Genomic DNA, 27452 nt, shown 5'->3' on the forward strand with positions numbered 1-27452 from the left:
CCAAAAAGAACAAAATACCTAGGAATAAACTTAACCAAGGAGGTGAAAGACCTGTACTCTGAAAACTATAAAACATCAGTGAAAGAAACTGAAGACAACACAAATGGGAAGATATCCCATGCTCTAGAACCAATATTGTTAAAATGTCCATATTACCCAAAGCACTCTACAGATTTAATACAAACCCTATTAAAATACCAACAACATTTTTCACAGAACTAGAACAATCCTAAAACTTGTATGGAACCACAAAAGACCCCAAATAGCCAAAGCAATCTTCAGAAAGAAGAACAAAGATGAAGGTATCATAATCCCTGACTTCAAGATATACTACAAAGCTGTAGTAATCAAAGCATTATGGCACTAGTACAAAAAAAGACACATAAATGGAACAGAATAGAGGGCTCAGAAATAAATCCAAGCTTTTATGGTCAATTAATAGATAGGAAAGGAGGCAAGAATATCTAATGGAAAGAAGACAGTATCTTCAGCAAATGGTGTTGGAAAAACTGGACAGCTACATGGAAAAGAATGAAACTGGACCGCTTTCTTAGACCATACACAAAAAGTAAACTCAAAACGGATTAAAGACCTAAACATAAGAACTGAAACCATAAAATTCCTAGAAGAAAACATAGGCAGTCATTTCTCTGACATTGGCCATATAAACATTTTTCTAAATATGTCTTTTCTAAAGGAAACAAAACCAAAATTAAACTATTGGGATTATACCAAAATAAAAGACTTTTGCACATTGAAGGAAACGATCAACAAAACAGAAAGATAACCTACTGAATGGGAGAAGATATTTGTAAATGACATATCTGATAAGGGGTTAATATCCAAAATACAGAAAGAACTTACACAACTCAACACCAAAAAACCCAAATAATCCAAGTTAAAAATGGTAGAGGACTTGAATAGACATTTCTCCAAAGAAGACATATAGGTGGCCAAAAGACACATGAAAAGATGCTCAACCTTACTCATCGTCAGGCAAATGCAAATGAAAACTACAATAGATATCATTTCACACCTGTGAGAATGGCTAGTATCAAAACCACAAGAAATAACAAGTGCTGGCCAGGATGTGGAGAAAAAGGACCCTCTTCTACCCTTGGTGGGAATGCAAATTGGTAAGGCTGCAAATTGGTGCAGCCACAGTAGAAAAGAGTGTGGAGGTTCCTCAAAAAGTTAAAAATAGAACCACCCTATGATCCAGTAATTCCACTGCTAGGTTATTTTACCCCACTAATTAAGAAAGATGTATGCACCCCAATGTTTACTGCAACATTATTTATCATAGCCAAATTATGGAAGCAACCCAGGTGTCCATCCATAGATGAATGGATAAAGAAGATGTGGTCTACAGATACAGATATAGATATAGATAGATAAATACACACACACATTGGAATATTATTCAGCCATAAAAAAGAAAGAGATCTTGCCATTTGCAAAAACATGCATGGAGCTAGAGATTATAAAGCTAAGTGAAATAAGTCAGAGAAAGACAAATACCATACGATTTCACTCACATGAGGAATTTAAGAAACAAAACAAAGGGGAAAAAAAAGAGACAAGCCAAAAAAGAGACTCTTAATACAGAGAACAAATTGGTGGTTGCCAGAGAGGAGGGATGCGTGAAATAAAGGGGATTAAGAGCACATTTATCATGATGAGCAGTGAGAAATGCACAGAATTATTTAATCATTATAATGTGCATCTGAAACTAATACAACGCTATATGTTAACTATACTTGCATAAGATGATAATAATAATAATAGAGGGGACACTGGAAAGCTTCCTCTCCTTGCCACCCCTCCTTGGTCCTCTGCCACTTCCCGTGCTCCCCGGCAGGCTGACCCACCACACGGCCGCTTCCTCACCTGCATGTCTGAGTTGGTGAAGCTGCAGGCCGAAAGGTAGTTGGTGTGCATAGCGACAGACTTCTTTTTGGCAGCCATGTTTTCATTTTTGTCAAACGTCAGTGGATACACAGAACACTTATTATCCAAACCACTAGCATGGAAAGAAAGAAGTGACAGTTGCTAATATAAGGCAACAGAATACACCTATACATTCTCCTTCACGCAAACTTTTCAAAATGTTTTCCTTTGGCAGCATGATGTATTGTAAAATTTTCCCCCAACTTTGAAGATTTTCAAATGTACCGTAAAACTGAAAGAAAAACAGTACAATGAGCACCCAGATCCCTTCACCTACATTCACTAACTTAGCCTCTTGTCATATTTGTGGGAGCAAATTCTGAACCCATTTGAAGGTAAATGCAGACATGACATGTTACATCTACATACTTCAATTTGCGAATTTTACATCTTCTAAAAAAAATAGAACATTCTCCTAAGTAGCCACTAGATCATTATCACATCTGAGAAAACTAACAAATTCCATAACATGGTGTAATCAGCCATCCGTATTCAATTTTTCCCAGTTGTCCCCAGGATCCAGGGCCCAATCAAGGTTCACACATGGCATTCAGTTTTTATAGCTTTTTAAGACCATTTAATTTAGAACAGACCCTCCACCTCTGTTTTTGTTGTTCATGATAAGAGATCTTAGGCCAACGGTCTTGTGGAATGTCACATACTCTGCATTTGTCACACTTTTTTTTTTTTTTAAGATTTTATTTGTTTGACAGAGAGAGACACAGCGAGAGAGGGAACACAAGCAGGGGGAGTGGGAGAGGGAGAAGCAGGCTCCCCACCGAGGAGGGAGCCTGATGCGGGGCTCGATCCCAGGACCCTGGGATCATGACCTGAGCCGAAGGCAGACGCTTAACGACTGAGCCACCCAGGCGCCCCTGTCACACTGTTTCTTAATGGTCATATTCAAGTATAACATTTTTGGTAATATTAGCATACAGGTGATACTGTGTACTTCTTTCTCTTTCTTGCGGCTTCACTCCAGGAGATTTGTGAGGACTACTGTCTCAAGATTGGTGACGCCGACTTTGATCACTTGGCCAAAGTGGGGAGCACTAGATCACTGCATGGGAAATATGACTTGCTTGTAATTAGTAATTAGGGTTTGACACTTCGAGACATGTGAATATCCTGCTTCACAACAGCCTTTCATGCGATGGCTTTAGCATGATTACCATTGTTTGAATCAAATATTATTTTAGGAGTACAAAATGGTGACCTTCTGATTCGATCATTCCTTCTGCCTTTGTTAGCTGATATTTTTCTGTAGAGAAAAACTTCCCCCTTCCCTCATTATCACTGTACACCCACGGGTTTTTTTTTCTCTTCAAGTCTGTTATGAGCCATTATTATCACTATCCCATGTGATGCTCACATTTGGACAGTGGAAGGCCCCTTCAAGCAGCTCGTTTCTGTTGGATATGACCCCATTGATCCTTGAATGTTTCCTTGCTTTCTGGAACGAGAAAATATCCTAGGCTCACTGTATCCTTTTCCTGCCCCAGACCTACGATCAGCCTCACTGCGAGGAGCCCTGCTTCTTCTTAATGGGCAATGACATTTAGGAGGAGGACACTCTTCTGATGCCCTGGGGATGCTAGGGACCCCCTTAGCCTTTCCAACTGCTCAACGGGGCAGGTGTGGACTTGGGAAGTCTCTTACCAGTAATTCATAAGCTTGTGGGTGAGAACGATTTGTAGTTAGGCTGTGACATTGAACCAGCATGCTGTGGACTATGGGCTTCCCCGGACCCTTGCGGTGGTAAGGCATTCTCCTGTGCTGAAGCTTCAGAGTAATTTCTGTAGCTCTGCTGGGATACCCATTTCTTAGGGTTATTTGCATCTGGTGTTGAATCTTAGCTTTAGTATCTAACTCATTTTGTGATCTTGGTTAGGTTTTTTTTAGGTTCTCTGAGCCTCAGCTTCCTCGACTATAAAGTCGATATGGAGTGGATAAAATGGAGTGGATCCCACAATCACAAGGGGCTGTTGTGAAGATTCTATAAAGAGTTCAGAATGGCCCTTGACATACAATAGAGTCTCAGTAAGTGGTCATTATTGTCATTTTTATATTCCACTTGCTTGGAGGCAGGCACTATGTCCTATTCATCTTTCGATTCCCCAGGACACCTCGTCCATTGCCTTGTGAACTGTTGTTCATATCAAGTACACAATACCTGAGTGAAGTCCTCTTTCAGATATGGCTTTCTAATAAAAAAATACTTATATATAAATAAAGGCAATTAACACAATTTTTTGAGAAGGGGATTGTGTCAATACTGTTGGATTTCAGCTTTCAAGTTTGGAACCAACTAAGAAATAGACCCACTAGTCAGACAGATGGAGATAAATATATCCCTGTTCTCCCCTTAAAAAAAATGGAGAGAATGTGGTGGAGGTGTGGGTTTGTGTGATCACGGAGTTACAGGGCTGTCACAAAGCCATGATTGAGAAACACCACATTAGATCATCACTAGATAACTAGGCAAGTTAATCGCAGTGGCTCTTGACAGTTCTAGGGAAGGTCTGAGCAGGTGCTTTTGTCAAAGATGGGGATTCAGTTTTGCTCAGTTTAGTTTTTTTATAAAGATTTTATTTGAGAGAGAGAGAGAGAGAGAGAGAGAGAGAGAGAATGAGTGGGGGAGGGGCAGAGCGGGAGGCAGAGGGAGAGAGACAATCTCTCAAGCAGACTCAGAGCCCGAGGCAGGGCTCGATCCCATAACCCCAAGATCATGATTCCAGCCAAAACCAAGAGTCGGATGCTCAACGACTGAGCCGCCCAGGCGCCCCTGCTCAGTTTAGTTTCTGATGCTCTTTCCTCATCCACTGGACCCCATATTTTATTTTATTTATTTTTTTAAAGATTTTATTTATTTATTTGACAGAGAGAGACACAGTGAGAGAGGAACACAAGCAGGGGGAGTGGAAGAGGGAGAAGCAGGCTTCCCGCTGAGCAGGGAGCCCGATGTGGGGCTCGATCCCAGGACCCTGGGATCATGACCTGAGCCGAAGGCAGGCACTTAACGACTGAGCCACCCAGGCGCCCCTGGACCCCATATTTTAAATATTTGTTAATATTACACCAGTATTCACAGCTTGAACTCCCTCTGCTTGTGAGGCAGTCAGTGCAGGCACTGACTATGTATCACATGGCGGGGCCAGGAGACAGATAGGACGGACAAGAAGACACCAGCCATTCCTCCTCTCTGAGGAGGCTGTCACCACAAACCTGTCTACCTGGGCCTTGTAAAATTATTCTCTTTCCCGCCTACCCCCCTCCCTCATGGAAATTTTCTCACTGGGTTCAAATAAGAAAGAGCTGACAGAACCATTTTCCAAACTACTGTTAAAGACATTGTTCACGGGGTGCCTGGGGCAGCTCAGTTGGTTAAGTGGCCGACTCTTGATTTTGGCTCAGGTCATGCTCTCAGGGTCAGGAGATGGAGCCCTGCATGGGGCTCTGCGCTCAGCAGGGAGTCTGCTTGAGATTCTCTCCCTCTGCTCTTCCCCCCCACTTGCTTGCTCTCTCTAAAAAAATAAAGACATTGTTCACTATGTTATCATATCCATTGCATACTGAAGAAGGATCTACCCAATATGTTCTTTTTGTAACACAGAACCAGATAGCAGATATCTCAGTATAAAATATTGAGAAATTATGTAACTCCTTCAACTCTATGCATCTGCTAACATTAATGCCCAGTTAGAAACATATTACCCTGGAATTTTTAAAAATGTAGAGTATTTATTACTCCTAATGAGTAAGAACTGATCTTACCTAATGAGAGGTCAGCTTTTGCCCTTGGCTGCTGGGAGGTCATCTCTGAGCCCCTGGAATGGGCTGCCTGATGGGAGAACAGTTTTGGCTCACACATAGTCTCACAGTATGATTTAGGGCACGCACTGTGAGTTCTGACCTCCTCACAGGAACCAGAAACTAAAGGCATTAGCCTAAACCTCTAGGACACACTGGAGACTGAGAGTCAGCCACATGGGCCGTATGTGATTGAGCCCCAGGAAAAACTGTGGACACCAAAGACTCAGGCGAGTTTCCCTGGTGGTTAATGCTCTGTGAATCATCACGCATGGTGGCCAGGAGGCCAGGAGGCCAGGAGGAGGTAACGCCGTCCATGACGCCACAGGGACGGCACAACTGGAAGCTCCAGGTTTAGACCCTGCCTGGACTCTGCCCTGGGCACCTCTTCCTTTGGTTGGTTCTAATTTGTATCCTTTCACTGTGAGAAAACTGTGAGCCTAAGTATAGCACTTTCCTGAGTTCTGTGGCTGTTCCAGCAAATTATCAAACCTGAGGGTGGTTTGCGGCTGATATCTGAAGTGACAGAAGTTTTGTGGGAACGGCGCCTTCTAATTATATAGCTGGCCGAACTCCTTTACACTTATCTTATTGTGTGTGTGTATGTATACACACATATGTAAATAAATGTATTATATACATAGCATATACATAAATACATATATACCTACCTATATCATGCGTGTATGTGTGTCTTTTATTGTGCTTTCCTCAGATCCTTTCAAGAAGTAAATGGGATGAATTTTATATAAATACTACCATTCAGTTATAAAATGGAAATACAACCTACTTTTGAATTATTTAAAAAATTAGAAAATATGAAATACATGTGTGTGAACATGGGTTCCAAAGGCACACAGGGTCTTGGCACGTGGAGAGTGTGAATGGAAAGATGCCCCCAAACAGCCACTCAAAGGGAGGGACGTTGAGGACAACCATTGGTGTGACTTGGCTGGAGAAGGCTCCAAACTTTTTGCTTGGAGGCCAAGTGTTTTCATTTTTGAATTAAAACTCCTTTCTCCTGATTATAAAAATGACATATGCTTATTTTTTAAAATGGAAAATTATAAAAAAAGAGAAAATTATAAAAAAGAGAAAACTCTTTCCTTTCCAAGGAACTACTATTGGATTTTTTGGTATAGTTCATCACAGACTTAATGCCTCTTTTCTAAACATGGCTGGGATCCTATGGTAGAGATATTTTCCAGAATTGTTTAACACAGGGACAGGGAATTATGTTGGTTGCAGTTCTCACTGCCAACTCTGTTAAACTGAGCTCCAGGAGAATAGGAAATAAAACACCATCTTCCTAGCAACCCGGATGTTCTTTTCATTTACTGTAATTAAGAAGTTTCCTTCTTAATGGTTGTATAAAATATTCCCTTCAACTCATGTCCCACAATTCACTTAATAATTTCCTTTGATGGACTTATGATTCCTCCCTACCCTGCCTTTTTTTGCTTTATTTTAAATAGTGCTACAATAAATATTATTGCTCATATGGCTTTTCTATATTTTGGATCATTCCTTTCAAACAAGTTCTTAGATATGGAATCTCTAGATCAAAGGTTATAAATTTTTCAAAGCTTCTGTTCTGATACACATTACTAACATGTTTTCCAAAACGTTTGCACCAATTTATAGTCCCCACCAACAGCATTTGAGAGTAGAGGACGCAGGTTTGAAACTTAAGCTACTGTCAGTCTATAATGAAAATAAGTACGAAAGAGATTTGTGTAGTTTCTTTTTTGATGAAGTTCAGGAAGGAATTGAACACCTCGCTTAACCGGTCAAGAACAAAAACAGTTAAGTTCGAGTTTGTTTGCTTGTTTTTGCCCATCAAACGGTATTTTATGGCTAATCAGAGATATGAGAAGCTGCTTGGCCCCTACTTACCCACATGCAATGGCGCATCCCGACGGGGCATACGCACAGGCCATCACCCACGTGCAGGGCATGGTGACTGCATGCTCCTGAAACACAGAACGCAAGCTTCATAGAAGGAAAGAGCGGCACTTCTACACAAATGTGTTAATGTTTAGTTTTTGCAAAATCAAATGACTGGAGTTCCTGCTAAATCCCATTACCGTTTCAAAGGGCAGGGGTGTGGGGTGAAGCTCAGCCTGAGACTGACAGGAGACTCAGCTTCCCCAGAATCAACAAAAGCGAACGTTGTATATTCCAAATGCTAAAAATCTCAGCCAACAAAACAATATCCTTACCGTTTTACTTCTCTTTTTTAAAGATATATTTGAGAGAGAGAGAGAGCACACAAGCAGGGGAAGGGGCAGAGAGAGAGAATCCTCACGCAGACTCCCTGCTGAGTGTGGAGCCCAACGTGGGGCTCAATCTCACGACTCATGAGATCATGACCTGAGCCGAAACCAAGAGTCAGATGCTCAACAGACAGAGCCACCCAGGTGGCCTACTTATTTCTTAATGTTATACTCCCCTTGTTCTTCTGAATGAATATTGGGGCTCATTTTCTTTGAAAGGTCTGTCTGAATTTCACTTCAGTTACATGCTGTACCTTATTTACTCAGATTCCCCCTTTTTAAAAATCTGTTCTTAAATGATTCTACACGTATGTTGTGTTTGCTGCCCTGTGAGTATACAAGAGCCTCTGTCCCCTGTGGGCCCTGAAACCACTCCTGGGAAGGTCTGAGTGGAGGCGGGGGAGGGCAGGGTGATCTTGAGTTGTGCTCACAGAGGACGGAGACCCCATAACATGGAAGCAACGGGAACTAGGTGTAGCAGTTTCTGCTCCTGGCTGGTGGTCGGGGCACCCACATTCTCCTGCATGCCAACAGGCAACAAAGCCACAACCCAAAACCTTCTGCATCTGTGGTCTTACTTCCCATGAGAGACATGGGCCCTGGTTCCTAGTTCCAACACCAGCAAGATGTGTGGCCCCATGCAGGCCACTGGTGAAGGGAGAGGACGGGACTAGCTGATTCTAGGCCGGTTCTTTCCTGCTATGATTCATGTTATGCTCATGGAAATTCTGTCACTCACAATCTACAGCCTTTCAGATGCCTAGAATAACCCACTGCAGCAAATGGCCACTCTCAGCACAAGGTGCCCCAGGCCCCCTTCCTTACAAGAAAAAACTATGTTCCCTGCCAGGGGCCACAGTGGCAACACCACGGCTCCCCAGAAATCAGGCAGTGTGTGCTCTAGGACATGCTAAGGCTTAAACAGAAGCAACAAAACCCCACACGCTCCTGAAGATGCTAAGGTGCGCTGGGAGAAGCAGAGGCTCCCATGGGCGGAGGTGCTGGAGGGGAAAGCCCCTTGTAAACCGTTAAGTTGCCATCTTTACTATTCCCTAGGGGCCTGACCATTAGGGACTCTGCTCCAAAAGGTGGTTCTGGCCCCCCACCCCTTGATCAGGTTGGGTAGCACCTGCCTACCACAACACTTACTAAACACATTCAATAATATGCAGAATATGGATGCTGCTCAGTTTGAGGCAGATATAGGTCTCTTTGTCTTATATAGTGAAGAAGAGAAGACCTTCTTTATATAAATAACAGAACCAGGACTGAATACACAATAGTCATTACCATAAATGGCACACGAGGCAGGCTTGTAAGCACACCTCCACAGAGACTGTGGCCTTTCTCTTTAGTTAAGAGTCTAAATGTAGGTTAAATTTGGAGCCGAGCTCGCCCAGGCCCGACCTGCAGGATATCACTGGATAGTCAGTTCAACCCCCCTGCAACCTCAGCTTCTCCCCCGCTGTCTGCTCATGTCCATGGTGCTACAGAGTCCGGTCACAGACACAGAGGGCAGAGAAAGTGGGGGCTTCAGGAACCTCTTACCACCCCTCAGGAGAAAAATAATACGTGCGTGCCTGCGTGTGAGGAGTTTTCCAGGCCAGGCCCTTTCCAGTTTTAAGTGTTAGCACCCTCTCTGCTGGCTCTGCATGCTCCTGCTGGGGGGAGCGGTTTCAGCTCTCGAGGGGAACAGACCTGCCGCGGGCTGCTGAGCTGTCTGAACACAGACGGGCTTTCCTGGGGTTTCCATCCCCAGGCGGGCACCCGAGAAGCCCGATGACCATGAGCCTGGGGGTATCTGGAGGGGAAGAGGACAGGGCCGGGGTCCTGGGGTGCTGCTCAATGCACCAGGGACAACCTCTTACCTTGTTAGTAGTGAAGGAATCCCACACGATCACCTTCCCATCCTGGAGGGAAAAGAGTAAACAGCTTAGGAGTCGTCAGTCAGTGCTCACAGGCGGCTGCGAGAACGCTCAGAAGAGCTGTGTCCGGCTGGACGGCGCGCAGGAGACGTCTCGCCAGAGTAAGTACCTGGGTGGTCAAGGACCTCCAACCTACCTTTGAACAAGGGGGACAGAACGGGGGGCTGAACTGTCCCGCCTGATTAAAGGCTCAGTTCTCAACATGACACTCCTTGTGGAGCTACAGAGCAATGCTCAGGCTTCTAACCATCCAGACACCGAGCACGCACTCTTGGTGCCTTGCCGTCGCCCCCCATGCCCTGTCAAGAAGCTATACAGGGGTGAGACAAACCTGAAATTACCTCGAGGTACTTTCCAGGTAACTAATAGTCTCTTTCGTTCTCCCTGGCCACCCCCACCAGCCCTCCTGGCTCCTGTGCCCCCCGCACGCTGCGCCAGAGCCCCCACCCTCATCCCTGGCCCACTTGTCTGGGCTCCGCGGGCCTGACAGCAGTGTAACTTGCCCACCCAGACAGTTCACACCTAAGCTGGGAACAACGTGAGACTCCTGTCCGTCACCTGTCTGTCACAGTGGGGACGCCCTGGGGGGCTGGGCTCGGGGCTGGCGATGCCACCTTCACTGTACCCGCTGCTGCAGCCCGCGCTGGGGCTGTGGGGAGTCACCATGACGTCGTGGGTGTGTAATACAAACCCACACGAGCCCTGGTCCCTACAGTGCGGCCACCTGCCCAGTACGCGGTGTGCGGGTCCTCTGGGCCCCCAGGCTCTGCCTGTGAGGAAGAAGATGGCTGAGTCGGCAGCCTCCATGGCAGGCTCGGTGTTTGTAATCACGGAAGCCATCTGGAGCCAAACGTGAACAACGAGGTGAGGGTGGGGGAAGAGGTGCCACTGAGGGGCGCAAGCAAGGTCTGATTATCCAAAGTGACAAGGTTGCTTCCTTTGCATGATCCACTGGACGATTTCCATATTCCCGCTGCGTGTGACTGAAGGGCCCAGGAACAAAGTCAAAGTGGGCAATCTGGGGTCTTTCAAAACTCCTAAGCACACTGGTTCTTCTAGTCTAATTTCTCTGACTAAATGCCCAAACACAACAGAGGGGGTAGATTAGGTAACAGGGCAGAGAAGAGGGAAGGAGCTCCAGGCCTGTACCTTGGGGCCCTCCGCACCTGGAGCCTGGCTCGCTGTGCCCGGGAACAGACTTGTGCATTGTCCAAGCTGGCGTTCCCTCTGGCGGCTTCCTCCACCACGCCGCCTGCCTGCCTGTCCCCACTGCCCACCCACTTTGTGCTCTGGACAGAAGAAGGCACCCAAGAGGCTAAATCAGGCATAAAACCAAATGTGGGCCTCTCCACCAGCACAGATTTATACACCAGGGCCTCATGTTCCTGGAGAGACCGCCTCCACCCCAAACCCTACCCCACGCAGTGAGGCTGATTAATCTCCTGCCTTCAAGGGAGAAGGGCTGCTCTGAGTCACTCCGTCTGCTCCAGAATGTTCCCACTGTTGCCAGCTTCCTCCCACGCCCAACCCACTTGTAGTTTTCTCTGCGTTAGAGGTGGATGGATGGAGCGTTCCTCCTCCCTCTCTAATAAGAACAGTGTATGAGTGACAGAAAATCCAACATATATTGTACTCTTAAAGATAAGAAAAGTCAAAAAGGCTAGGTGATAACCACTTTGAATAAAAAAAGTCTGGAAAGGAATGCTCTAAAATAGTAATAATGGTTGGGACAGGGTGGTGGGAGTAAAAGTGTTTCTTTGTTCTCTTTTTCAGTGTCTCTTTAATGTGGTAAAATACATGAGAAAAATGTTTTATGAACATAAATGAAAGCAAATAACAACGTGACATATTAGATCTATAGGTAATTTAGGACACTAAGACCACCTGTCCTTATCAAACACAGCCTGACATAGATGTTAGAGTGTGTGGATTATTTAGATTACGTACAGTTTTTATATTTAAAAGGAATTTTGTCTTTTGGATATTGTCTTTTGGAAAAGCTGGGCTGAAGGTACGGATGGTTGGCGGGGGAGTCCAAACTGGCCACAAAAATATAGAACTTCAGTTTATAATTTTATATTCAATGCATGTTACATCAAAATAGACATAAAAAGTACCAAGCAGTGATAACCAGCCTCCTGATAGTCGCACTTTTGTAGAGGTCCCTCCCTCATAACGTCAGGGTTGGAATACAGCAGGAGTGATGGAATGTCACTTCTGATGGCATGGCTTCGGCTTCCATCTCCCTCTCTTGCTCTGGGGAAGGCCAGCTACTATCTTATAAGCAGCCCTATGAAAACGTCCACATGGTGAAGAACTAGGGCCTCCAGCCAATGAGCCACTTTGGAAGTGAGTTTCTGCCCTACTCGAGCTATGTCATGACCGCAGCCCTGACCAACATCTTGACTGTAACCCCATGAGAGACTCTGAGCCAGAACTACCCAGATAAGCCGCTCCAGAGTCCCGGCTCTCAGAAACCATGTGAAATAATAAATATTTGTTGTTTTAAGTTGTTGAATTTGGAGGCAATTTGTTATGCAGCAACAGATAACAGTAATGTAAGACGTAAAATAAACTATGTTAACGAGATAAAATGAATGAAAAATTATACTTTACAAAATATGTGTCTTAAATTCGCTCTTTAAGGCGTAAAAAGAGTCCAGCAACTCTTAAACTGAAAGAAGCCACAACCACTTATGTCCTCAATTTGGGGGGAGGGAGCCCCACTATCTAAAAAATGGTTTCATTCACAAATACAGCCCTGAAGTATACTCAGGAAGAAAAAATTTTGAATGGCTTCTCAAATATAGTTCACGTTTCAGTTTTTACCGTAACTCCAAATCTACCCAAATTAGTGACGTTCTACAGTATACAAGAGAATTCTTCACTATGCTAACTCATGTCCTGTGGAGAATAAGCAGAGTCATAAAGAGCAGGTAGGGTTTTTTGAAAAGGAAAGCTCTCTTTCTTCTTTAGCTATCAAGTCAGACCCTTGCTCACCCTCACAGAGCAGATGTCACATACCTGGGATGAGCTCACGATCCTTCTCTTATCTTTGCACCAGTCCATGCAGAGAACCTTGTTCCCATGGCCTTTGAGGGTCCTCCTGGTCTTCATGACAAACTGCCCCAGAGCTTCCACCCGCTCGGCCACCTGGTGCACTAGAAGGACAGGTTATAATCAGTTCCGTCACCAACGACCAGATTCTGAGCCATATGCTGGCAAAGGGATGACATTGGTCTTTCTCTGATTCTCCTGTTTGTGTGTGTGTGTGTGTGTGTGTTTTGGTTTTGTTTTTTACTATTATGCCTTCATAATGCTCTCTCTTTTAAACTCAGGAGAGGGTAGAGACAACACTGTCATTCTGTCTTTGTGTTTAATACCCCACATCTTTCAAAGCGTTTCCATCTCTGTGTGCCGAGGGATCAACAATGAGGCTACCTCATATACATATGGCTGCCTTCCACCATACAGAATTCTCCCACTGAAGGGCTGCGGCTCTGTGAGGTGGGCAGGGTGAGCAGCAGAGCGAGACTGAGGCTCACCGGGGTTCTTTGGCTAAAACAAATTCATACAACCAACTAGGAGTGAAGCTGGGGCTTCTGGTTCTTTTACCTACCTTTCCAATCACAAGGAAAAGTGACTTTACAAAAACTGTCCCATGGTGGCAGAATGTGCACCCATGCCGCTCGAGAGCAGGCACCATGACCCCTAGCTGATGCCCTGTACCTAGCACAGGCCTGGGACACGTCAGGGCTCCATTCCCGTGCTGCAGACAAGAACGGACGAGGGAGCCACCACATGGAGCACCAATGTGTTTACTGAAAACTTCCGCTATCAGTGGAGATCAATATTCTAAAAGTCTAAACACATGACCTACAGGAGCAACCCACACCAGGCAGGAGCTCCAAAAAGGAATCTCGCAGGGGCTGGGCCCATGGCCTCTTTCCTGAGCCTGTCACTGAGGAGTCCCAGAAGGAGCCACGTTCCCATGAAGAGACCGTCACGTCTGGGCCCCGCATCCAGAGGTGAGGAAACTGAGGCTGGGGGACCCCACGGCTTCGCCCCCTCATGCAGTGCCACTGCCCTTCTAGTTAGAGGCTGTGCCAGAAGGAAAAACTGGGGCTCCTAACCGCCCCCCCTCCACTTCTCCTACCTCCAAACCTCCCAGCTGGGCCTTTCCCCCAGGCAGGTGAGAAAGAGGGAAAGGGGCATCTGAGGCAAGGGGCAGGCCCAGGAAAGGCGTGATGTCTCGGCGGAGCAGCGCAGCATGGGGGGTGTGAGGCAAGGCAGCTGGCCCTCTTCCTTCCCAGGAACCACTGCCCCTTGCTGGGGAGTGCCACCTCCCTCACGGAAATGGGGCAGGGAGGGCCGGACTGGACTGCGGCTCAAGCCCGTGACAACAGCGCCCCTTCTCAGAAATCCTCCCTCCCTCCCTCCCCTCCATCTCTCTAAACACTGCATTGTGTATCTCCTAAAAACAAGGAACTCTCTTACATAGCCACAGTATATTATCAAAGTCAGAAAATTAACACTGGAACAATGCTATGTCCAATCTACAGACCTTACTGAGATACTCTCCATCGTCCCAATAATATCTTTACAGCAAAAGAAAATCCAAGACCACGTGCTGCCCTCAATTGTCACGTTTCTTTGGTTTCCAGCTACTGAGTTTCCCAGTGTGGGCCTGTCTGCCGCTTCCTCAAGATCAGATGCAGGTGATGCGTGTTTGGCAGGAACGCCACAGACGGACGCTGAGTCCCCGCCAGTGCGCCCCGTCAGGAGGCACCTGTCGTCCGTTGGGCTCGTCACTGCCACTGTGCACGCTGACCATTCAGTTGAGGTGGTGTCTGCCGGGTTTCTTCACTGGAGAGTTACCATTTTGCCTTTTGTAATGAAAAAGTGTCCTGTGGGGATATACTCTGAGACTCCACAAACACCCCGTCACTCATCAAACTCCAATACCCTCTTTTTAACATCTGTTCATGAGTCTTGCCTGAATGGGTGATGATGATGGTTGGCAAGTGATTCTCCTAATTCCATCATTCCTTCTGCATTTTTAGGTGGCTTTCTAATAAAAGGAGCTTCCCCTCCTCTCCAGTGTATTTATTTGTCCATTTATATTAGATGGAACTCATGGATTCTTACCTTATTCAAGGGGTTATAACCCTTTAGTATTATTATTTATTTTTATGCTCAACTAGTCGCTGATTTGCTCAGTGGGAGCCCCATCAGGCAAGCACCCAGACCTTCTGACATGTCCCTATCGTTCTCTAAGCATTTCTTATTCCAGGCTCATGTTCTTTCCCTGCTCTGGCCCCAGAATCAGCCACTTCTCCAAGAAGTCTTGGTTTCGTTTAGTTGCCCCATTCCTTTGTGATAAAAAAACAAGACTGTGAACAAGTTAAAAGTCTGTGAAAACCCAACTATAAAAAATCCTTGCTGAACTATAAGGTACTACGTGAGGGGCGCGTGGCTGGCTCAGTCGGTGGAGTGTGCAACTCTTGATCTCAGGATGTAAGGTAAAGCCCCATGTTGCGTGTAGAGATTACTTAAAAATAAAATCTTAAAAAGGAAAAAGTACTACATGAATGTGCAATTATTATGCTATCACTTCTGCTAAAACATTGCATTCTTTATTACCACAAATGGCACACTAGTTTTTTACAGATACATTCTTAAAAACATACTGAATATAGTTTAAAGATGGCACATTTTCTAAATTCTTAGAGGCCATTTACACAAGCCTGTACCAGCTCAGAGTTGTGAGCATATTTTGTTTAGTGTTTTGTTTTCAAACTTCACGTCAATATTATTGCAGCTTTTCCCAGTTCAGCGTTCGGACAACCACAGCTATTTTATGTCCCTCTCATGAAAATAAAAAAAATTAATGAATTAAAAAGATGACTCACCCAACCGATATGGGGCCCTCCTTATATAATGTGAATCTGACCACATCCCAGCTACTAATTATTTTTTTCTCACTGCATTCTCCTTTCCCATATATAGGTTTACTCCCAACCCACTCCATCCTGTTTCTATCTGGCCAATCTCACATCTGTTAAACTGAAGAGTTACAGCTTGAATGGTATCTCTAGAACCCCGAGTATGTGCCAAGTACTGTGCCAGATGCTCGGGTACAGAAAAGAATAGGACGGTCCCTGCTCTTCCTGAGCTCATGGTCTGCAGGGGGCAGACCGCAGCTGCAGCGCAGGGACAGAGGTAACCCGGCTGACTGCTGGCAGGTGTGCCATCAGGAGACAGGCACCTGGCTTTGAAGGATCCACTGGAACTGGAGTAAGGAAAGGGGAGGTTGAATCACCTTCCAAATTTTGCACCAATATACAGTCTTTGATGGTCACCATTTGGTAGAAGATCTAAGGAACGGAGGATGAAAAATTATCCAAAGCTACTTCTAAAAAATTCATTTTGGAACCCAAGTGTCCATTGATAGATGAATGGACAAAGATGTGATATATATATACACAACACACACAATGGCATACTTCTTATAAAAAAGAATGAGATCTTACTATTTGCAACAACATGGATAGACCCAGAGGGTATTATGCTAAGTGAAGTCAGACAGAGAAAGACAAATACCATATGATTTCACTTATATGTGGAATCTAAAGAACAAAACGAACAAAAAGCAGAAGCAGACCCATAAATACTGAGAACAGACTGATGGTTGCCAGAGGGGAGGAGGTGGGGGGATGGGCAAAATGGGTGAAGAGGATGGGAGGTACAGGCTTCCAGTTACGGAATGAATAAGTCACGGGGAGGGTGGGGGGATGGGGTAAGTAGGTGATGGGCATTAAGGAGGGCACACGTGATGTGAGGAGCACTGGGTGTTATATGCAACTGATGAATTACTGAATACTACATTGGAAACCAATGATGTACTGTATGTTGGCTAATTGATTTAAATTAAAAAAAGAAAAAAAGAGTAAGTCACAGGGATAAAACAGGATAACAGCATAGGGAGTACAGTCAATGATATTGTCTAGTGTTGTCTGATGACAGATGGTAGCTACACCTGTGGTGAGCAGAGCATAACCTAGTTATCGAATCACTGTTGTACACCTGAAACTAATGTAACATTGTGTGTCAACTATACCTCAATTTTAAAAACTACAAATAAAAAAATTTAAAAAATGGATCCTGTCTAATTCTACCCCTGGATTGAATGGAGTGGATATAAACAAAACCCTCAAACACTTGGATGGAAGGAAAACATCTGCAATCACATTACCTCATTTGTGCTTGAGATTTTGGAATTGCTCCAAAACATATATTAGCTACACCAGAAAAAACCTCCCCAAAATTCCCTAATTAAAAGCTGGATAGGCTAAGCAATGGTACAGTCTTTCAGATGGAGTACTATATGGCTCCATACAATAATTTCAAAATATTGACATTAAAAAGAATGGCAAAATGACACGGGGAACTATTTAATTCATTGCGTTAAATTGAAATTAGGCTCAAACTCTAAATCTAGTACAATCCCAAGTACGCTCACAAATAATATGCACAATCATAAAATCATAAACTATGAAATATATCAAAATATTAAAATTGGCTACCCCTGGGTGGTGGGGTTATGAATGGCTTGTTTTCCTCTAGATTTCTAAATTTGTTATAGTGGGCCTTAGCTTATTATGATGGTGCCCTAGATTCACTTGTGTGAGCTAGATTGTATGCAATTATGGATGCAGAGCCAAAGCAAAGGGAGAGGAGATGAAAGGCAGGTTTGCTCTCTGTTCCCTCTCATGGCTGCAGGCAGCATGTGGTCGAAAGCAGCAGGGAGAGGATTAGTTTGTAGGGAAACTCACGGCTAGCCTCAGGCCACGCGGCCTATTTCCTTAGAACGCAGAAAAAGTCAGTCAACATATTGGCTTCAGACTAATCCAGAAATTCGGTTTTCCTCGATTTCTCCCTACACCATAAAATCAGAATAGTCCAAGGCTCCAGTCATAATATAGCCTTTGAGAATAAAACCTTTCACAAAGTTACATTTAGAACAGATAGAAAAGTGAATAGCATCTGATGATAAGTCCTGAGAACTTGACCAAATTTCAGCTGGATTTGTACTTGAAATTACATAAATCTTCTTTGAGTGGCTTTGTTCCTACACTAGATTAGAATCTGCCCCCAAAGAGGCTGGGAATCTGGAAGAAGCCCCCCATAGCCCCACGAGGCTGCCATACGTGCTGGCTGAAAAAAACACAGTGTGCCTCCTGAGCTGCTTTCAGCCTGTTTTCTGGATCATTCTTCAGTTTAATTTCAAGTTAAGCACTCTTTAAAGTTGAATTCTCTTCTTTGTTCTTGATCTTGACTCCCATTCCAGTACTCATTTTTTATTATAAAAGCGGGAAATGCACAGATGGGTATAAATCGAAAAGTACCTCCGCCTCCCCTCACTCCCCTGGGCCCTCTCTAGAGATAACAAGTTTCTCACGTATCCTGCCACAAATTAAATGCATATTTGTTTAAGCGTGTTCACGCTAATGAGATCATGTTAAATACACTGCTTGGGACTTTTTAAATTTAATGTTGAGATCTTTTCATACACACACATGGATTTTTTTTTTCCTTCTTAATGGAAATCTCAACTGCCTGAGAGATGGCCTAGCAGGGTGAGAAGGAGAGCTAATACCAGGAGCCTGAACCCTGGCGTCTACTCCCCCATTCTCCCTTAGAGTAGCTGCAGAACCTTAGGACATTCCCTTTACCCTTCCCTGGATCTCAACAGTCTCCTCATCCATAAGGGTTATAGGGAGGAGAAGGAAACTTTTTGTGCCTGAGGACTGAGGCTGAAGCAGGTGACCCTTCTAGTTTTGAGAGCCTGTGACAGGACCTCCGAAGATGTCCATGTCTTAATCCTTGGAACCTGTGAATATGTTCCCTTACACGGCAAAAGGGGCTTTGCAGATGTGATTACGTTAAGGATCTTGAGCTGGGATGATTACCCTGCTTTATACAGGTGGGTCCACTGTAATCACAAGGGTCCTTATAAGAGGGACGCAGGGAGATCAGAGTCAAAGAAGGTAAGGTGATGACAGAAAGGTCGGACGATGTGGGGCCACAAGCCGAGGATTGCAGGCAGCTTCTAGAAGCTGGAAAAGGCAAGGAAGGGACTTTCCCCTAAAGCTTCCAGAAGGAATGAAGCCCTGCTGACCCACTGTAGACTTCTGACGTCCAGAACTGTAAAAGAATACATTTATGTTGCTTTAAGTTCCTATGTTTATGGAAATATGTACAACAGCAATAGGAAACCAATACAAACTATAACCTCATGATTCTAAAATGTCTTACAATCAAGCAAGGGAACACTTACCTATGGTAGAAGGTAAGCAGAAGGCAATAAGGGGAAACATCTAGGGAGGAGGAAGCTCTGGAGGAGTAAGGGGAAAGGCAGGGGTATGGGGCCTGGGGCTATGGAGTTTGATGTAGACTGCCTTCCCCTTGGGCCACCCATATAAGCCACTTCCTCTATTTAATGTTGGCCAAGGGTCTGACTTGGGGATGAGGGCCCAACGGTATGGACGTTGGTCTGAGGGTCAAAGGGATGGGAGCTGAAGACGTGAGGGTCTGGAGTTGGGTAAAGTTTGCTTTTCCTCCAAGCTCAGGCTATTTTGTTGTGTTTTTAGGCAAGAATTTGGGCAAGTCAGAGCTAATAGAAGGCTGATCAACCCAGTTTGCCCAGGACTAACGGGTTTTCCAGAATGCAGCACTTTCCATTTCAAAACTGAGAGTCCCAGGCAAACCGGGATGCCTTGGTCATCTTAGCTTGTGGCCTGAATATGCTCCCTTGCTAGGGTAGGGGGTTACAGGGCCATCTATATAACAACACCAAAATGCAAAAACGACAGGCTCAGTAAGAGGCTGAGAGACTGGTAGAGAGAAGAGCCCAGTGATCATGGATCATGGAGATCTCTGGAGGAGAGGGTGTGGTCAGAAGAGGAGGAGCAGCTCTGAGAGCTAACGGGATCCAGGAGGCTGTGATGGAGCGAGAGGCCAGCGTGTTACAAGGGTCACACTTGTGAACCCTGAAGACACCAGGGACGGGGCAGGGCTTAGGTCAAGAGGAAGGCTCACATTAGGTGCCAAAGGCCGTAAGAAATGAGGCAGCCTGGCTGGGGAGGTCAGGAGCCAGCAGCATGGGGGAGGGGAAAACAGGACGTCACTTGAACGACAGGAGCCTCAAAGGAGCAGAGGTATTATACAGGTGTAAAGGAGAAGTGTTGGGGGGGAATAAAGCTGCAGGGGAAATAAAGGGGAACATGGCCACATGACTTCTGGTCTCTTCAACTCCAAAATGCTGACTTCTATGCAGGTGAGGATAGGTCTTTCCACTGTGGGTCCCTGGTTTCTGAGGATACTGCATCCTTGGCAGGACGGGGGTTCCCTGGTGAAAAGCTCTACCTTGACTATCTCTCTGCCTTAGGGACATTTCCCAAGTCACAGAAAAGGCTGAGAGGTTCCCAGCGGGCAGTGTGCACTGCTGATGAAGAGAGTTTCTGGAGAACCTCCTCTGCACAGAGCCCAAAGGGGTTGGGCACAGAGTTGAAGTGAGGCTGGGCTGGAGTTCTGACTGCCTGGGCTGGAATCCTGGTCCCACCACTCACTGGCTACAGTCCTCTGGCAAGTCCTTTCACCCCGAGGTGCCTCAGTTTCCTCATCTGTAACATGCAGAAGTCAGATGACCTACCTCAGAGGCACCCACACCACACTTACAGCATCATCCATAGCATCTGCACAATGTAGGCATTTGCAAAGTGAAATGAGACAGAATTTTTTGTCTGGTGCCTCCCAATTTCTGTTCCCTACCGTTGCTGATAACAGAAACCCAACTTCATTTGGGGATGATAATGTGTCCAGCTCACTTCTCCCTCTCCCAGCCTCCCTTGCAGTAGCTATGTGACCTACTTCTGGCCAATAAAGTACAAAATCTGTTGGGAGAAAGGAGGCTTTGGGGAAAACTTCTGCTTTCCTGATAGGAAGGAGAGCCAGAAGCTGGTGCCCACATTCCCCCTTCTTCTTGCCCTGGATACAGAGGTTATGTTTGGAGCTGTGGTGGTCATATTATAATCATGGGGCTAATGCCAGTGGAGCCTGCGTCCCTAATGGCACACTGGGCAGCTGAGCCAAAGCTGGTGATCACCGACATTCTTTCTGTTATATAAGGAAAATCACTCCCAATTTGCTTAGCTACTTTATTTGAGGTTTATAGTTAATTGTAGCTGGACATATCCCTAAATGATATAGGGGTTTAGTGTGTCTCCGATTTAAAGGAGGCCCCTACGAAAGCACCGTGCACTCTAGATTCAGGTCATCTGCTTCTATCAAGTGATTTTCAAAGAAAGGCATCAGGTGCTAAACGACCTAGCATGAACCCCATGTTTTGTCTCCAAATAGATTTTAAAAGGGGTGGCACCAGATAGGAATGGTAGGAGCACAATGTATAGGGGTGACTGAGGGTACCATGGGGGAGGCTGTGCTCAGCAAAGGGGAGCTGCCACCCTTGGAGCTGAAAAATAAGCAGATAAAGCCATTTCCCCAAGCCTGGCCCTGAGCCCAAACTCTGCTGAGGACAAACCATCTGACGGTAAAGGGAAGCGGATCCCACCAAGAGTCATTTAAACTGGCTATTTAATTGCTCCCTCATAAAAATCACTGAGCCGTTTCTGAATTATGGTAGTGGTCAATAAATAAGTTCATTTACGATTGCTATTGCTCTTTTATGCCAATCGCACCGCATCCATTCAAAGGCTTCTTAAACAGCCTTAAATGAATGAAATGATTGGATTTGGTAAGCTCCTCTGCTTTTTTCCCCCCATCCGGTTCTCCACCCCCAAGGACAGGGGGCAGACTGGAAAAAATGAGGTTTTAACTCAGAGTCTGCTTCCTTGTAAAAGCAAAACTGAGAAAAGACACAACAGTGATGGAGAAAGCTAAATGATGTAAAAACAAAACAGTTTACCCTAGGCCGCGCCCACAAAGGCTCGCTGCGCTGGCTACCGCTGACACCCCCCTCCACCCGGCTCGGGCAGAAATGCGATCAGTTCGCATCTTCCAAGCAGGTGATGGAGGGAACTGTCCCAAGATCCTTGGGAGGTGGGGGGGTGGGGGGGTGGGGGGGGGAGAACAGAGGCCAGGGGCGGCGACCACCGGCGCCCCCGCCCAGAGGCGGAACGGCCTTCGCTAGCGGGCGGGGGCTCTGCAAGGTGTCCGGCACCTCCGAGGGCCGCCAGGCTCGGGCGCCACAGCCGCGCAACCCGGGGCTCGGGGCCGCAATCCACGCCTCACCTGGCGCCCGGGAACCGGGGACCCATCCTCGGCGCGGGCGCTGGTCTGGCTCCCGCCCCAGGCCCAGCCCCCCACCCCCCAACCGCGCTCCCTCGGGGGCCGGTCTGCTTTGCTCGGCCCGCCTCCCCGCGCGCAGCCCCCGCCCCGGCCCGCACTCACGCTCCACGTCGTGCAGCTTGGCCCGCTCTTCCTCCAGTTTGCCCTTGAGGCACTCGGCCTCGCTCTTCAGCGACGCCAGCGTCTGGTTCTCGTGCAGCCCGTCGGTTGCCATCTTCGCGCCGGGACGCGGCAGGGAGGGAAGCGGAGAGCGGGGATGCGGGTGAGCGGGCGACGGAGGCCTGGCCGGCGAGCGGGCGGGAGCGGCCCGCGGCGCAGCTCCAGCCGCCTTCTCCCCGAGCGCGGCCCCGCCCTCCGGCGCTGACGCGGGCAGCTGCGAGCCGGGCTGCGGAGGCCCACTCCCCCCTCTCGGCCCGCAGCGCCCGCGGACACCCGCGCCCCCCCCCCCGCCCTGGCACCTGCCGCGCGAGCCTGGCGCTGTGCCCAGGGCGATGCCCTCGGTGGCGCTGCTGCGCACCCCACCCCGGAGAAGCAGGGAGTGTCGTGCCCATTTTACCGGTGGGAAAACCGAGGCTCGGATGGTAATGTGACTTGCCGGAGGACGCGCACGTAGTGAAACACCAAACTGGGATTCCAACCCAGGACTGCCCGGCTTCTGCGAGTCGGTGAAGCCCCACTGACACGGCCTTACTACCCGCCCCTTCCCCGGCACCGATCTCCCCTCAATGGGACTTGATGGGCTGCCCAGCGGCGGCTACCTGCAGAGTAGATGAGCGAGGAGTGGGCAACGAGGCCCAGCCGGCACCACTGATACGCTGATACCTGCCTGGTCCTGGGTAGCTCTGGTGCTCCCCCCACAACGAACTTAAATATACTTAAATATACAAAAATAAAACGAAATCTGGTTTCTGAGACGCTGTCAAGGCTTCGCAGCATTAGGAAGCACACTCCCGGGTTTGCCTTCCCTCTCTTCACACAGTCCCTGGCCTGGGGTTAGCAAAGGAGGTGCTGGCAGGGTTGGAATTAGTACCCCGGGGTGTACTGAGCCCACACTCAATGATCCCAGATGTGTCACTTCTGAGGCAGCTTCCTCCACCTTAGAATGAAAGGTTGCTAGGGTTCTCTCAAGGACGCAAATTTAGTAACTTCATGGCAGGCTCAAGCATCTCTTTTCCCCGGGTCCCCTGCAGTGCCAGGCACTGTTCCAAGCACTTCATATTACTAAATCGCAACAGTCACCCTGAATGGATACCGTTATCCCCATTTTACAAACGAGGACACCGAGGCCCAGGTTAAATGATTTGCTTGAGTCACACTCCCAGAAAGAGGCAAAGGCGGGATTTGGACCTAGGCAGTGTGGCTTCATTTGGCTACATGCCTCTGGACTTCAGTGTGGAGGACCCAACAGGTGTCTTCTCCCTTTCCCCCCATCCATGACCTGGCGTGTATGTGCGTGTGTGCAAAATGGGAAGGCGGATCAAGGTGACAAATTTCAGAGCAAACATTCCCAAGCAGGATTTTGGGGGCCGCTCTCACCCCCCCCACTCCCTGAGGAATCTGGCCTCTACTTGCTGTCCTGGGCAGCTCTTTATCAAAGAAAAGTTGGAAGTAATCTGTATTCATCTAGACATGGTGGTCTAGGAGGTTAGATTCTGAGCTCCTCAGTTTCCTTATCTGGAAAATCTACTTCAGAGGGCTGTTATGAGAATTAAGTCAGATAATGTGAGTGAACCTCTTAGCAGACTTCTCCATCACAGCAGATGCGTATTAACTACCAGCTAGCTCCCTTTTCCCTTTCCATCAATATAGGTTTATTCATCATTTATCCTCAGTATTTAGCATAATCACTGGTATATGGTAGGTATTCAGTTAATGTTAGTTTATTAAGTGAATGTATAAAACAATATATAAAATATATAATTAAAATAAAAACAAATATATAAAATATCAATATATAAATATAAATGCTTTAGATTCAGGCAACTATTTATGAAAGCGAAAATATGACATCTGCTTCAGAGTTCGTAGAGCAAAAGTTTAAGAGCACAGTTTCCATCTACGTCATTCTGCCTGAGGATAAATCTTGGCTGTGTGGTGTGGCCTCCGGTAATTTACTTAACTTCTCTGTGTCTCAGGCTCTTTATCTGTAAATGGATAACACCTCCTCAGAAAGGCCTCACCAGGGCTGACCAAGCAGAGCATTCAGAGCTGGGCCTGACACAAACTATTTGCTCATTAAGCCTCCCTGATACACTTGAGCGATTCACATGAAGTAATTTCAATGAGACACTAGGTCATGGGAGACACTTCTCACCAGGGTCACTCAGAAGGCCTAGCCAAACAGCATCCTCTCATCACTTCCTCAGTGATGCCTTGTGGCCCATCATGGGATGTGTGCTTGCTCGAGGTCTGCCTGTGTGTGATCTGGGCTGAGTGGAGCTTCACGCTGGGGTGTGCCCTTCTCTGGAGGTTCTCTCTGTAAACAGATCCCAAACATCCTCCGTTCTAGAGGCTCTACCATCCAGAGATAAGGTCATGTGACTTCTTAACAGATGGGAAAGTTTGCAAAGTGCCTTTCTGTACTTTGGTTTTAACTCCTTTTTCTAAGTAAGGAAGCCGGAGATCAGAAAAGTTGAGGTCTGCTACATTTCGGCAGGGGTGGAGTCACAGCGTTGCCCCCGTTCATGAAAAGGGCCCGCAGGGGCGGGGGGCGGGGCTTACACAATCGCAAACACCCAGGTGAAAATTAGCTGTCAGTCATTTGGATGTCTCCTCAGCCGCAGGAGGGTGTCTGAATATTTGGGAACCCCCAAGTGCTTGTGGAGATGGCCCGTGACAGTTTCCTGAAAAAGCTCTCCAGGCAGAGCCTCTGCCCTGGGGAGAATCTATGATGCTACAGGATGTGACCACAGGGACCCTGGGCTCCCAGTATCCACACAAGAAGTTGTTTAAAAAATAGAAGAGCTAAGATTAATAAATAGCACTGCTGCGGGATGGTAGGGCCACCGGAAAGCAGGCTTATTTTACGAACTGAATGTCGTCAGTTCGATGATGTGCAGAGCCATGTTTAGAACACAATGTGCTGCAGGTAGAAGCCCGTTACACTAAGCCTGAATCTTGTGACACCAGGATTATTGCGCTGTCCCAAAGCCTTTGTGTCTCTCTGGGCTGTTTACTTGCCATTTGCTTTACGAGAATAATTTTTTAAATGTAATTACTGTCAGGGGTTACAGTGGGACCAAGAGGCTGACTACTGCCTTTTCCTCTTCAGTTGGGTAAAATGTAAAAACCACCTTTCCTCTCTTTGATAGATGGTTTTAAATGTGTTGATAATCGGGGGTTTCCAACTGGGATTTTGGAGAAGAGTACTTTACCACTTTTGACCAGGTGGGGGCTCTGCTGAGCCGTATTACTGAGCATGGCTTTGCAAATCCTCTCAGGGCTTCTGCCACGCTATGGGCATTTTGCTACAAAGATCTGAAAAGACCTGTGCATAGCCACCTCTAGTGAGGACTGATCTGTGTTCTTTGAAAAATGTAAGGATTTATACTCAGTGCCTAGCCCTCACTGAAATCTTAGGCCTAAGGAGCACGTTTCCTTGAACTTAATTCTGCTTACTACTGAGGCCCTGTAGGGTCCCGTCTTCAATAGAGCTGTTCCTAGGAAAAGCTGGACCACGGCCTTGGAAGAGGCACTTCCAGGCTGTTTGTTTGCCAGAGTCCCTTTCAGCTGGGTTGCTTGCCAAGCAGACAGAAAGCAGAAGAAAAAAGCATTAGCCCTAAAAAAAGTAGTCATCGTTAAAACATTCATTGAGCAGGGCCGTGCTGGCTACTGTTTTAAATGCTTTATCAAATGAACTCATTGAATTCTCACAAAACCCTATGAGATAGATGCTATTATTCCTATTTTACATATGGGAAAACTGACCTCCTAAGTCAATTGAGATCTGTTGGCACCACCACCAAGGAACATAACCAGGATTTGAACCCAGGAGGTCAGAGAGTCCACACCGTAAACCCCCACGCATACTGCCTCACTCAGTCCAAGTGTGCTGAAGATGTCTGTGTGTGTAAAGTGATTCTATGGTAACTCATCTGTCACAGGTCCCTGACATTAGACATCATTTTAAAACAAGATAACCACTTTAATTTTTTTGAAGTGGCACTTACAATTTCTGCACACATTGAACAGTAGCTGAGCTGTTGAGATTTCTTGAAAACTGGTCTCAGAGCCCGTTGTTTGAAACATTTGTCACAGGAGCCAAATACATTAACGAGAAAGGTCTGATCACACATTTTTCATCCAAAATGAAGCTGAAAAAGAGAGAGAGAGAAAGGGAAGTTTGTGCACGAGAAAAGCCAACAGAAATAGCTTTTTAAAACTTCATCTTCCTTTGATCACGATGGTTGCTCAGACTTCTACATGTGGGATAAAGTATATGTAGTTAATTTATAACCTTTGATTTATTACAACATGCTGGGTCAACACCACCTCGTTTATTTAATCAGTAAGAAAGCATCAGACAATAGGTTTTCTGGGGTTACCATTTAACTGGCTGTTTTGGTAGCTTATAGACATGGACACAATTGATCTTTGCAGCACAGTATTAATCCTGTGGGGCTCCACAGTGGAAAGCGTCTTTGTAATGGATGCTATAATTTAAAACTTAAAAAAAAAAAATTCCTCCTCTAAGGGTAAACTTTTGGAGTAAAGACGAGAGTCAGAAAATGGTAGAGCCTGATCTCAACCAATACCGTAAGGCTGAGTAAACGTAGTATTGGTTCTCTGCAAGGGACACATCCCGTTTATTAAACATTTGACAGCCACAGACCCAGGGTCCCTGTCTGTCCATCCAGAAGTCAACAGACAGGCCCAGGCCACTGAAGGGAGGGCAAACTTACACAAGCAAAACCATCTGGTGCCTAAGGGTGCTGGCTCTGGCTGACCAGATCCTGGCCCCACTACTTAAGCAGGTTACTTGAGCTTCTCTGAATCTTTGCTAATCAATCAAATGGGGATCTTAACATCTACTGTCACAGGGTCATCAGGGGAATTATGAAAGACAGTGCATAAAGCTTGGCTCAAGGCTGGAATACAGTGAGTACTCCACAGACAGCAGCAG

The 27452-nt window shown here is 46.3% G+C and overlaps 1 protein-coding gene across 1 annotated transcript in view; it reads right to left on the reverse strand.

Annotated features, from left to right (window-relative positions):
- GNB5 (G protein subunit beta 5) overlaps nt 1–26625 on the reverse strand; it is a 41605-nt gene extending 14980 nt beyond the window's left edge. The window contains exons 1-6 of the mRNA XM_021694007.1: nt 26500–26625; nt 22433–22544; nt 12986–13122; nt 9905–9946; nt 7657–7733; nt 1891–2023 (exon numbers count right to left, since the gene is read on the reverse strand). Of these exons, the coding sequence (XP_021549682.1) occupies nt 1891–2023; nt 7657–7733; nt 9905–9946; nt 12986–13122; nt 22433–22544; nt 26500–26625 (627 nt within the window). The remainder of the gene's footprint in view (nt 1–1890; nt 2024–7656; nt 7734–9904; nt 9947–12985; nt 13123–22432; nt 22545–26499) is intronic.
- Nucleotides 26626–27452: the final 827 nt, after the last annotated feature.

The sequence above is a fragment of the Neomonachus schauinslandi genome, chromosome 9 (genome assembly GCF_002201575.2).
Source record: "Neomonachus schauinslandi chromosome 9, ASM220157v2, whole genome shotgun sequence".
Classification (NCBI taxonomy): Eukaryota; Metazoa; Chordata; class Mammalia; order Carnivora; family Phocidae; genus Neomonachus; species Neomonachus schauinslandi.